Here is a 12601-nt window from a genome sequence, read left to right as displayed (position 1 = left end):
ATTTAAAATGTCCCTCCAGAGCCCGTATGTTAAAGGACTGGTCACCAGTCTATGATGCTAGTGGGAGAAGTTAGGTCATTGGGGCATGCCCTTAAGGAGATACTGGACCCCTGGCCCTTCCTCTCTCTTTTGCTTTCTTGCTTCCAGGAGGCATACAGGCCGCCTTCACCATGTGCTCCCACCGTGAGGTTCTGTGCCACCACAGGCTCAAAGCAACAGGACCAAGTACTCATGGACTAAAACCTCTGAAACTGTGAGTCAAAGTAACCCTTTCCTCCTCATAAGTTGATTTTCTCAGGTAGTCTGTTCACAGTGATAGAAATCTGACTAACAAAGCCACTGTCATTATCAGCAAGGTCCTCCTCCTGGATGGTTTCATGAAGGATCATTTTCTCCGAGAGGAGTCCTCTGGCAAGATTTTCCTATTATGAGTTCAAGAAGCAAAAATAGACTAGCGCAAGCATGCCCAATACCAAGATCTTTGCTGGTCAAAAAGCCATCCAAAAGGAGGTGGTCTTTGGTGCTCAGAGAGTAGAAGATTCCTTTTGAAATAATCAAGCTCAGTGTTAAGAAAAACTTTGCAAAATACTGACAAGTTTCTTTGTTCCTCATTTTCAGTCTTTCCCCTCTTTTAATAAGAACTATTGAAGTGACGATGTCTGTCTCCCTTTTTGATTAGGCTGCTACTCAAATGACTGGCTCCTTTTATGATGTAGAAGTTCACAGCTAAATTTAAGGGTCAGCTCCAGTAATTAAGTAGGCCAAGAGCCTCTGCATGAATGTTCTCATCTATACAGCTCCAAGCCCAACCCAACCTTGGTTTTCTTACCAGAATCTTTTTTTTTTTTTTTTTTAGTATTTTTATTAGTTGTTAATGAATTTTTATTTATTTGTATGTGGTGCTGAGAATCAAACCCAGTGCCTCACACATACTAGGCAAGCACTCTACCACTGAGCCACAATCCCAGCCCAATCTCACTTTTTCAAGTCTTATTCAATTATTATCATTGCATTATGTACTGCAGAATAAAGAGGCTCATAGTAAATGTGTATACATGATTTTTTTTATTTTTGGTACTGGGTATTGAACATGGGGCTTCCCCTACATGTTAAGCACAAGCTGTACCAGTGAGCTGCAAACTCTTAGGTAGTTTCTGAGAGAAAGAGAAGAGAGGGGGAGAGAGGGAGTGAGGAAAGGAGGGAGGGAAGAAGTACATTTGCAAAACAGCTTAGGATCATGATTAGAGGCCCAATTGTCCACATGTAAATTTAAGCTCTTCCACTTCCTCTACCACTATCCATGGGACTCCACCAGCAAAATGTCCTCATTTGTAAGAGATTGACAGTGCCTACCTCACCAGGTTGTTATGAGGACTGAGTCAATGCATGATGTTGTACAGTACCTGGCATCTACCAAGTGCTTGAAAAGCTAGCCAGTAAGACTAAACTGAAGCCGTATACCACAGTCAGTTACAGAAAAACTAACAAAGAGAGGCATGTGACGGCTGCGGTTGACAGTAGGGGAAACACGCACAAATGGAAAAGAGCTCACAGAAAAGTCAGAGATTCAAAGGAATGTTGATTTTTCTAGAACAGAGGTCAGCAACCTTTTTCAATAAAGAACAGAGCATAAACAATTTAGGCTTTGGGTGATATGGGTTTCTTCCTCAACTACTTAGCTCTGCTACTAGAGTTCCAAAACAGCCCTAGGCTATATATGAACAAGTGGCGTGTCTGCATTGGTAATATCCTCTGGTAAGAGCAAGTGGCAGGCGAGATTTGACTCATGGGCCATAGTTTGCAGGTCTTCTTTCTACAGTAATTATCTCACTCAGTATTACACGCAAAGGCTTCTACAGTTGTTGCTCTTTGAAAACATTAGGCATAAACAGGCCCATGACCTCATGATGGATACCTCATTAACTCGATGAAGTCAAGTTTGGGGTAAAACTCCTAAATTATTTTCACCTTGGATATTTTTGATGGGTGCTTGACTTGCTTTAGGTATAAACTGAGATGAACACATGTGTGCGAACTACCACAGTGGCACTGGCTTTGCTAATCCCTCCAGAAGAGAAGCATTTGCAGATCTGGTTGAATTGTAAAGGCAAAGAAAGGGCTGGATCATAAGGTCAAGCCTGGTTATCTGCATCCGGAAAATGTGAGTGGTAAAGACCCTCATGGCCTTGGCAGGATGGAAGCATTCCAAACTACTCCATTTAAAAAAAAAAAAAAAAAAATTAAAAGAAAAAAAAGAAAAAAAAGTTTTTTAGTTGTAGATGGACAATACCTTTATTTCATTTATTTATTTATGTGGTGCTGAGGATCGAAACCAGTGCCTCACACGTGCTAGGCAAGTGCTCTATCACTGAGCCCCATACTACCTCATTTTTACCTTGGCTTCTGCAAAGCTTCCAGGGCCTCCTCAAACTCCCTGGGAACTCAGAGGAAGCACCAACCTTATGAAGTGAGTAAATCCATCCTTTTCTACCTCTTGACCTGAAGACACCAGCTTTTTTCAGAAACCTGTACTCACACTGTCTCCCAATTCTCCAGGTCTTTCCTATCCAACCCATCCACCTCTAGTCAGTTCCAGAACCATCGGGTGGGTGTGTGATGTGTTCATAAACCCAGGTGACCTCATGGCTGCCAGGCCGACATGCGCAGAGTTGAGACTAGTCAAACAACTGTTCAGAGATGAAACAGGATGAATCGCCACAGGTTTTTCCCAGCAGGAGGCACCAATCAAAGGTCTGAGTGTCCTGCTGAAGCCAAGTCAGTCAAGTAGAACAGCTTTTGGACAGAGGGAGCATGTATGTGGACGACACCTCAAGACATAAGTGGGTGGTGCATGCCTGTAATCCCAGTGGCTTGGGAGGCTGAGGCAGGAGGATCCTGAGTTCAAAGCCAGACTTAGCAACTTAGCGAGGCCCTAAGCAACTCAGTGAGAACTTATCTCTAATAAAATCCAAAAAAAAGGGGCTCCTCCAGGGGCTCAGTGTTGAGTGCCCTTGGGTTCAATTCCCAATACCAAAAAAAAAAAAATATGTAAGTGGAGCCAGGAGTGGCACACTTAGAATCCAGTGACTCGGGAGGCTGAGGCAGGAAAATCACAAATTTGAGGCCAGACTCAGCAATTTAGTGAGGCCCTGTCTCAAAATAAAAAATTAAAAGGGCTTGGTGGTTAAGTGCTCCTAGGTTCAATCCCTGTACCAAAAAAAAAAAAAAAAAAAAAAAAAAGATACAAGTGAAAAGGTGATTCACAAAGAACTTCTATTGATATGAAAAAAGATCTTTGACATAAGAATGAAGTGGAAAAAACCACACAGGAAGTTGGTCACACAGCATTAACTTACTCTGTAAAAAGAAAAAGAAAAAAAGGAAAAGAAAAAGAGAAAATTACGGTAAAATATTCAAGGAAACTCCCAAAATGTGATGTGCTTTCCTTCTGTTCCCGTGGTCTGAGTGACAGTCATATATTCTCTGCTTTCTGGTATTTTTCTGTCCTTGTCAACTTAGTAAACAAAGGGCAAAAATGATGGCGGGGGTGGGCAGAATTCAGACAGGTAGAGATGAGGGGGAAGGGAGGAGGAGGGCAGAGTCACCTGGCTGGGTTGAGGGTCAAGTTAAAGTCATCTGAGGTCACCAGGATGGACACAAGGAAAAACATCCCCAAGACAGTCAGCTTGGTTCTTCTGCAGAGTTAGTACTTGATTCCATTCTGTGTGTGGGGTGGGGGGCATTTCCATAGCCAAAAGGTGCAGAAATGGAAAGTGGTTCAAGAAGCAAGAACTGAAAAATAGTGGCAGCTAAAAAGAAGGTTTCACCCAAGGAAAAAGGAAGAAAACCCAGCTGTGCAAGAGCAAAGGGTGATCAAGTTTCAGACCTGCTCTCTCCACACAGAAAGATGCAACTCTCTCAGCTTAACTAGTACAGACTCCAGGTGAATAAAAGATAAGGGGCACCCTGGGGCTACGAGCACATTGCTCCGTGGGCAGCCACCTGGCCTGCACGAGAGGACATCTCCTTCCACTGTGCTGTCTCCTAGTGGACCCCTGACCTGCTCAGCCCTCTCAATACCTCATTCCACATACACCTGAGGGACTAGCTAGAGCACGCTCCCTCCCCACACTCACCAGTCCCTATAACCTGTCCACAGCACTATTTGTAAAAAGGAAATCTGGTCCACGCTCCCTTAGGGAGTGCCACACTGCATTCCTTTGATGTTCCAAGATGCAATTTTACATAACTTGATTCAATTCAATAAAAACAACCTTTGTGGGCTGGGATCATGGCTCAGTGGTAGCGGGCTTGCCTTGCCCATGTGGGACACCGGGTTCGATCCTCAGTACCACATAAAAACAAATAAATAAAATAAAGGTATTGTGTCCATCTCACAACTTAATAAAAAAAAAATTAAAAAAGAGATAACCTACCAAAACTTAAAAAAAAAAAAAAAAAAAAAACCTTTGTAAATATCCAACAAGTGTGGTTTTACATTTCACCTAAGTGATTTTACAAACACCAAAAAGTTGTTCCATGCCAAGTGTCCTGATTTTTCATATGGAAAATATGTGCCATGTGATGAATCCGAGTGTCAATCTTTGCACAACTAAGAACACAAGGAAGGACAGTGGGAGCAGGAAGCTGCTGGATGACCTCCATCACATCCTCTCAATTCCAGGAATACCTGGTGGCCTAAGTAGGCCAGACACCAAAGCACTTGGCTTCATGCAGCCTTCCTGCATCCAGAAGAGACAGCATGATGAGCGAAAGAGACAGACTACGAGATCAGCAGAAACAGGGTGCAATCCGAATCCGGCCACCAGCAGGGTGACCGTGGCCAACTCACTTAACCCTTCTGAACGTCTTCATTTAAAAGGCAGTGACTAGAAGGACTGCACAGCACTTTTAGGGCATCCAGCACAGCGCACAGGCATTAAAAAATGGTAACGGGAGAGCTGGGCACGGGCGTACGTGCCTGTAGTCCCCGCGACTTGGGAGGCTGAGGCAAGAGGATCACTTGAGCCCAGGAGTTCAGGGCCACAGAGCAAGAATCATTCTTTTGGGGGAAAAAAAAAAAAATGGCAATGCAATTTAAGTAACAGTACCCTCTGTGGCATTACCCCTCAAAATAACAGAATACGGAGGCTGGTGTCTGCCTCAGTCCTATCACTGACATAATGCAGATGGATGGAGACCTCCCCAGCCCCATACGCCATGCCATGGTTACCTGCACTGTTATAATCGGCCCTCCATTCTGATAGAGGAGTGGTCTCATCTTGGGCAGAAGGACTCCCAACCACTTATCCACGGCTGCCAGATAATCTGGACAAGAGAGATTTAACATATCACACACTGTTTAGTTAAAAGAGACCTTGATAAGGCCTTATTATAGCACCAATCAGGATATAACAAGACCCAACAACTATCTTCCAAAATGCAGCAGCTACCCAGAAGGAAAGCCTGATCAAAGTCGTCCTGAAAGCCAGTTCTCCTCAGCCAAGTTCCTCGGTGGACAAGGCTTGGTATGCCTATGTCCATCCTCACCACAGGCCACAGGAGGTATCCAGGCAATGTTTGCTGAATGAATGGAAGAGTGACTGAAGGCCATGTTCCCCCCTCTCAATCACAATAAGGCTTTTTTTTTCTTTTCAAAATTAAATTATATAATTAAACTAAAAATAAATTATAGTCGGGTGCAGTGGTGCATGCCTGTAACCCCAGTGGCTGGGGAGGCTGAGGCAGGAGGATTGTGAGTTCAAAAGTTGCTTTTTCCAAGGCACTAGGCAACTCAGTGAGACCCTATCTCTAAATAAATTACAAAATAGGGCTGGGAATGTGGCTCGATGGTCAAGTACCCCTGAGTTTAATCCCCAGTACCCAAACAAAATAAACAAAAATGATACAGCCAGAGAAAAATATATATACAATGCAATATACTAGCATTTTATACACTACACTTAATTAGTTTTAACTGACTTAAGTCACTTCCACAAACCCCAGGAGAGATGGGAATCTTTGGAAAACCAATGCAGCCCCATGGGATCTTCCAACTGTTTAGGGGTTATAGCTAAAATAATCTCTCATGGGTTAAAAGGAAAAAAAGCTCTCATTCACAAATCATTATGTAAAAGAAGACACTGCAGCTACCAAGCAATCCAGCAACACTGCCCCAGAAACTCCCTCTGCCATTTTTTTTTTTTATTTAAACAAATGGGATACATGTTGTTTCTCTATTTGTACATGGAGTCAAGGCATACCATTTCTGTAATCATAAATTTACATAGGGCAATGTTGTTTGATTCATTCTGTTATTTTTTCCCTTCCCCCCACCACTCTTTTCCCTCTATACAGTCCTTCCTTCCTCCATTCTTACCACCCTCCTCAGCCCTAACCCTAAACCTAACCCTAACGCTAACACCTTCTACCCCCCATTATATGTCCTCATCCACTTATCAGCGAGATCATTCGTCCTTTAGTTTTTTGAGATTGGCTTATCACTTAGCATGATATTCTCCAATTTCATCCATTTGCCTGCAAATGCCATAATTTTATCATTCTTCATGGCAGAGTAATATTCCATTGTATATATATGCCACAGTTTCTTTATCCATTCATCAATTGAAGGGCAGCTAGGTTGGTTCCACAATCTGGCTATGGTGAATTGAGCAGCTATGAACATTGATGTGGCTGTATCTCTGTAGTATGCTGATTTTAAGTTCTTTGGGTATAGGCCAAGAAGTGGGATAGCTGGGTCAAATGGTGGTTCCATTCCAAGCTTTCTGAGGAATCTCCATACTGCTTTCCAGAGTGGCTGCACTAATCTGCAACCCCACCAGCAATGTATGAGTGTACCTTTTTCCCCACATCCTCGCCAACACCTATTGTTCCTTGTATTCTTGATAATCGCCATTCTAATTGGGGTGAGATAGAATCTTAGTGTAGTTTTGATTTGCATTTCTCTTATTACTAAAGATGGTGAACATTTTTTCATATATCTGTTGATTGCTTGTACATCTTCTTCTGTGAAGTGTCTGTTCATTTCCTTAGCCCATTTGTTGATTGGGTTATTTGTATTCTTAGTGTAGTTTTTGAGTTCTTTATAGATTCTGGAAATTAGTACTCTATCTGAGGTATGAGTGGCAAAGATATTCTCCCACTCTGTAGGCTCTCTCTTCACATTGCTGATAGTTTCCTTTGCTGAGAGAAAGCTTTTTAGTTTGAATCTATCCCAGTTGTTGATTCTTGCTTTTATTTCTTGTGCTATGGGAGTCCTGTTAAGGAAGTCTGATCCTAAGCCAACAAGTTGAAGGTTTGGACCTACTTTTTCTTCTGTAAGATGCAGGGTCTCTGGTCTGATTCCGAGGTCCTTGATCCATTTTGAGTTGAGTTTTGTGCAGGGTGAGAGATAGGGGTTTAATTTCATTCTGTTGCATATGGTTTTCCAGTTTTCCCAGCACCATTTGTTGAAGAGGCTATCTTTTCTCCATTGCATATTTTTGGCACCTTTGTCTAGAATGAGAAAACTGTATTTGGGTTTGTGTCCGTGTCCTCTATTCTGTACCACTGATCTACCTGTCTATTTTGATACCAATACCATGACGTTTTTGTTACTATTTCTTTGTAATAGAGTTAAAGATCTGGTATTGCAATACCCCCTGCTTCGCTCTTTCTACTAAGGATTGCTTTAGCTATTCTGGGTTTTTTATTCTTCCCAATGAATTTCATGATTGCTTGCTCTATTTCTGTAAAGTACATCATTGGGATTTTAATTGGAATTGCATTGAATCTGTATAGCACTTTAGGTAGTATGGCCATTTTGACAATATTAATTCTGCCTATCCAAGAACATGGGAGATCTTTCCATCTTCTAAGGTTTTCTTTAATTTCTTTCTTTAGTGTTCTGTAGTTTTCATTGTAGAGTTCTTTTTACCTCTTTTGTGAGATTGATTCCCAAGTATTTTATTTTTTTCGAGGCTATTGTGAATGGGATAGTTTTCCTAATTTCTCTTTCTGAAGATTCATCACTTATATATAATATATAAAAATGCATTCGATTTATGAGCATTGATCTTGTAACCTGCTACTTTACTGAATTCACTTATGAGTTCTAAGAGTTTTCTGGTGGAATTTCCAGGTTCCTCTAAATATATAATCATGTCATCAGCGAACAGGGATAGTTTGAGTTCTTTTTTTCTAATTCGTATCCCTTAAATTTCTTTGGTTTGTCTAATTGCTCTGGCTAGAGTCTCAAGGACCATGTTGAATAGAAATGGTGAAAGAGGGCATCCCTGCCTTGTTCCAGTTTTTAGGGGGAATGCTTTCAGTTTTTCACCATTTAGAATGATATTGGCCATGGGCTTAGCATAGATGGCCTTTACAATGTTAAGGAATGTTCCCACTATCCCTATTTTTTCTAGTGTTTTGAGCATGAAGGGATGCTGTATTTTATCAAATGCTTTTTCTGCATCTATTGAAATAATCATGTGATTCTTAACTTTAAGTCTGTTGATATGGTGAATGACATTTATTGATTTCTGGATGTTAAACCAACCTTGCATCCCTGGGATAAAACCCACTTGATCGTGGTGCACTATCTTTTTAATATAGTTTTGTATGCAATTTGCTAAAATTTTGTTGAGAATTTTTGCGTCAATGTTCATTAAGGATATTAGTCTGAAATTTTCTTTCCTCGATATGTCTCTGTCTGGTTTAGGTATCAGGGTGATATTGGCTCCATAGAATGAGTCTGGGAGGGTTCCCTCCTCTTCTATTTCATGGAATACTTTGAGGAGTATTAGAATGAGCTCTTCTTTAAAGGTTTTGTAGAACTCGGCTGAGAACCCATCTGGTCCCGGACTTTTGTTGGTAGGCTTTTGATGACCTCTTCTATTTCACTGCTTGAAATTGATTTATTTAAGTTGTGTATGTCCTCCTCATTCAGTTTAGGTAATTCATATGTCTCTAGAAACTTGTTGATGTCTTCGAGGTTTTGTTGGAGTATACATTTTCAAAATAGCTTCTAATTATGCTTTGTATTTCACTCGTGTCTGTTGTGATATTTCCTTGTTCAAACTAAAATTGTTTCCGAATTTTAGTAATCTGAGTTTTCTCCCTCTTTCTCTTTGTTAGTGTGGCTAAGGGTTTATCAATTTTGTTTATTTTTTCAAAGAACCAACTATTTCTTTTGTTAATTTTTCCGATTGTTTCTTTTGTTTCAATTTCGTTGATTTCAGCTCTGATTTTAACTATTTCCTGTCTTCTACTTTTGGTGTTGGTCTGCTCTTCTTTTTCTAGGGCTTTGAGCTGTAGTGTTAAGTAGTTTATTTGTTGATTTCTACTTCATTTGTTGAATGCGCCCCATGAAATAAATCTTCCTCTAAGTACTGCTTTCATAGTATCCCAGAGATTTTGATATGTGTCTTTGTTCTTGTTTACCTCTAAGATTTTTTTATTTCCCTCCTGATGTCTTCTGTTATCCATTCATCATATAATAGTGTATTATTTAATCTCCAGGTATTGGAGAAGTTTCTGTTTTTTATTCTGTCATTTATTTCTAATTTCAATCCATTATGATCTGATAGAGTACAAGGTAGTATCTCTATCTTCTTGTATTTGCTAACAGTAGCTTTGTGGCATAAAACATGGTCTATTTTAGAGAAGGATCCATGTGCTGCTAAGAAAGTATTCGTTCTTTGTTGGATGGTATATTCTATATATGTCGATTAAGTCTAAATTGTTGATTGTGTTATTGATTTCTTGTTATGGTTTCTTTATTCAATTTTTGTTTGGAAGATCTATCCAGTGGTGAGAGAGGTGTGTTAAAATCACCTAGTATTATTGTGTTGTGATCTATTTGATTTCTGGAATTGACAAGGATTTGTTTGACGTACATGGATGAGCCAATGTTCGGGGCATAGATATTTATGATTGTTATGTCTTGCTGATTTATGCTTCCCTTAAGCAGTATGTAATGTCCTTCTTTATCCCTTCTAACTAGTTTTGGCTTGAAGTCCACATTATCTGAAATGAAGATGGATACTCCAGCTTTTTTGCTGTGTCCGTGTGGATGGTATGTTTTTTTTCCCATCCTTTCACCTTTAGTCTATGGGTACAACTTTCTATGAGATGAATCTCTTGCAAGCAGCGTATTGTTGGATTTTTCTTTTTAATCCAATCTGCCAGTCTATGTCTTTTGATTAATGAGTTCAGGCCATTAACATTCAGGGTTATTATTGTGATATGATTTGTATTCCCAGTCATTTGACTCTTTTTTGTTTTTGACATGATTTGGTTTCTCCTTTATTTGGCTATTCCTTTAGGCTAGTTCCTCCCGTTGCTGATTTGCAACGTTGTTTTTCATCTCTTCCTCGTGGAATATTTTGCTGAGAATGTTCTGTAATGCCTGCTTTCTTTTTGTAAATTCCTTTAGCTTTTGTTTATCATGGAAGGATCTTATTTCATCGTCAAACATGAAAGTAAGTTTTGCTGGGTATAAGATTCTTGGTTGGCATCCGTTTTCTTTCAGGGCTTGGTAAATGTTGTTCCAGGCCCTTCTAGCTTTTAGGGTCTGGATTGAAAAATCTGCTGATATTCTTATTAGTTTCCCCCTGAATGTAATTTGATTCTTTTCTCTCACGGCCTTTAAAATTCTGTCTTTATTTTGTATGTTAGGTATTTTCATTATAATGTGCCTTGGTGTGGGTCTGTTGTAATTTTGTATATTTGGAGTCCTATAAGCCTCTTGAACTTGATTTTCCATTTCATTCTTCAGATTTGGGAAATTTTCTGATATTTCATTGAATAGATTGTTCATTCCTTTGGTTTGTTTCTCTAAGCCTTCCTCAATCCCAATAATTCTTAAATTTGGCCTTTTCATGATATCCCATAATTCTTGTAGATTCTGTTCATGATTTCTTACCATCTTCTCTGTTTGGTCAACTTTGTTTTCAAGATTAAATATTTTGTCCTCAATATCTGAGGTTCTGTCTTCTATGTGTTCTATCCTATTGGTTATGCTTTCTATGGAGTTTTTAACTTGGTTTATTGTTTCCTTCATTTCAAAGATTCCTGGTTTTTTTTTTTTTTTTTTTTTTTTTTTTTCCAGTATCTCTCTTTATTGAAATGATCTCTTGCTTCCCGTATTTGCTCTTTTAACTGTTGATTGGTGCGATCATTTAATGCCTGCATTTGCTCTTTCATCTCCTTGTTTGCTTTCCTGATTGTTTTAATTATGTACATTCTTTTTTGTTTGTTTTTTTGTTTTTTTTTTTTTCATATAAATATTTCCTTTATTTTTATGTTTAAAAATCTTAAAAATAATTTTACTTTTTTAATAATTATTTCTTTGAAAGTGGTATATTTACCAAAAAAAAAAAAAAAAAAAAAAACACTAGAAATGTGGTCTTTTTAAGAAATAATCTTCATCTTTGCCAATATATATTTTAAAGAAATCAGATTTCTACACCAACTAATGGAAAATTAACCATTTATAAGTATGTTCCAATCTAAATAAAAAACATACATACATATATCAGGACTGATTCTGCCAATTCAGCTAAAACATTTCCATTCCTGAACTATTAGCTACTGAAAGTCTAAAAATGCTCATTTTTTGGGTACCCTCCTTTGTCAAAGGATGTACTAGCAGTTCAGATGCTGTTTATATAATTGACACCTAGAGAAGGAGACCCCAGAGACAACACCCAGCAGTCTATAAGACTAGATCTCTTTTCCAATGTTCTATGCAAATTATGAAATTTAGCAGTTATATTGAGATCTTTATAACTTGAAAGTGTCCTGAGTATTTTTTAATCTACTTTCTCCAAATTTCTTTCTATTCTAAATAGAATATTTTGCCTCCTGGTACTAATAATGTAGAATTAATCAAACAAACACATTCTATGTTTGGGACATTTTGAATTAAAATGACCAAAGAAATGAAATCTGTTAAACCAGATCATTATTTCCCCCTTTAAATATTAGTCATTTCCATGAACCTATTTCTACCCCCTCCAACCCAGGACGCCCATGTGCATGCATCTTCACTTGTTTAAACAGTACAAGTCAGTGCATTTTAAAATAAATACACTTAACCATCATAAAAAGGCGAGGTTAATGGTGATGCTGCAGCACTTGGTTGCCAACTGGCAGTCTACAGAAGGAACCTGTTCCTCCAGTTTTTACTACTTACCCTGTTCTGACACTAGACTGTGCAAGGTCTGGCTCTGCGAGTATTATCAGAGAACACAGACATGAAAGCCAGAACAGGGGACTGGGCTAAGCTTAGCATTTCAGGCAAAAGGGTAAAAGTTAAAGAGAAAAACTAAAGGAAGTAAAATTAAGGAAAAAGTTACCTGTGGATTTTATTTACCCATACTAAGACTGGTCCCTTCTTACTGGGGTTTTACAACTGACTGGACCATGACTCATAGCTATAAATATTGGTCATTTTCAAATACTTCAACAACATTCTTCAATAATTTTATTGTCTCCAGATATGGTGCCATACTATGCTCTTTCCTGTTTAAAACTTCCATTTCCATAATCCATTCCCTTGTACAACTGGAAGTAGGTTTACTGGAATGTTCTTAGTTAT

The 12601-nt window shown here is 39.0% G+C and overlaps 1 protein-coding gene across 1 annotated transcript in view; it reads right to left on the bottom strand.

Moving 5' to 3' along the window:
* The window catches only part of GLB1 (galactosidase beta 1), a 102012-nt gene that overhangs the window by 59153 nt on the left and 30258 nt on the right, over positions 1-12601 (bottom strand). Inside the window, exon 5 of the mRNA XM_079113986.1 lies at positions 5234-5328. Coding sequence (XP_078970112.1) covers positions 5234-5328 — 95 coding nt within the window. The remainder of the gene's footprint in view (positions 1-5233; positions 5329-12601) is intronic.

Source organism: Sciurus vulgaris (genome assembly GCF_902686455.1).
Source record: "Sciurus vulgaris genome assembly, chromosome: 16".
In the NCBI taxonomy this organism is placed as follows: domain Eukaryota; kingdom Metazoa; phylum Chordata; class Mammalia; order Rodentia; family Sciuridae; genus Sciurus; species Sciurus vulgaris.
Note: the sequence above shows the minus strand (reverse complement) of the source record. Positions and strands in the feature narration are given on the sequence as shown.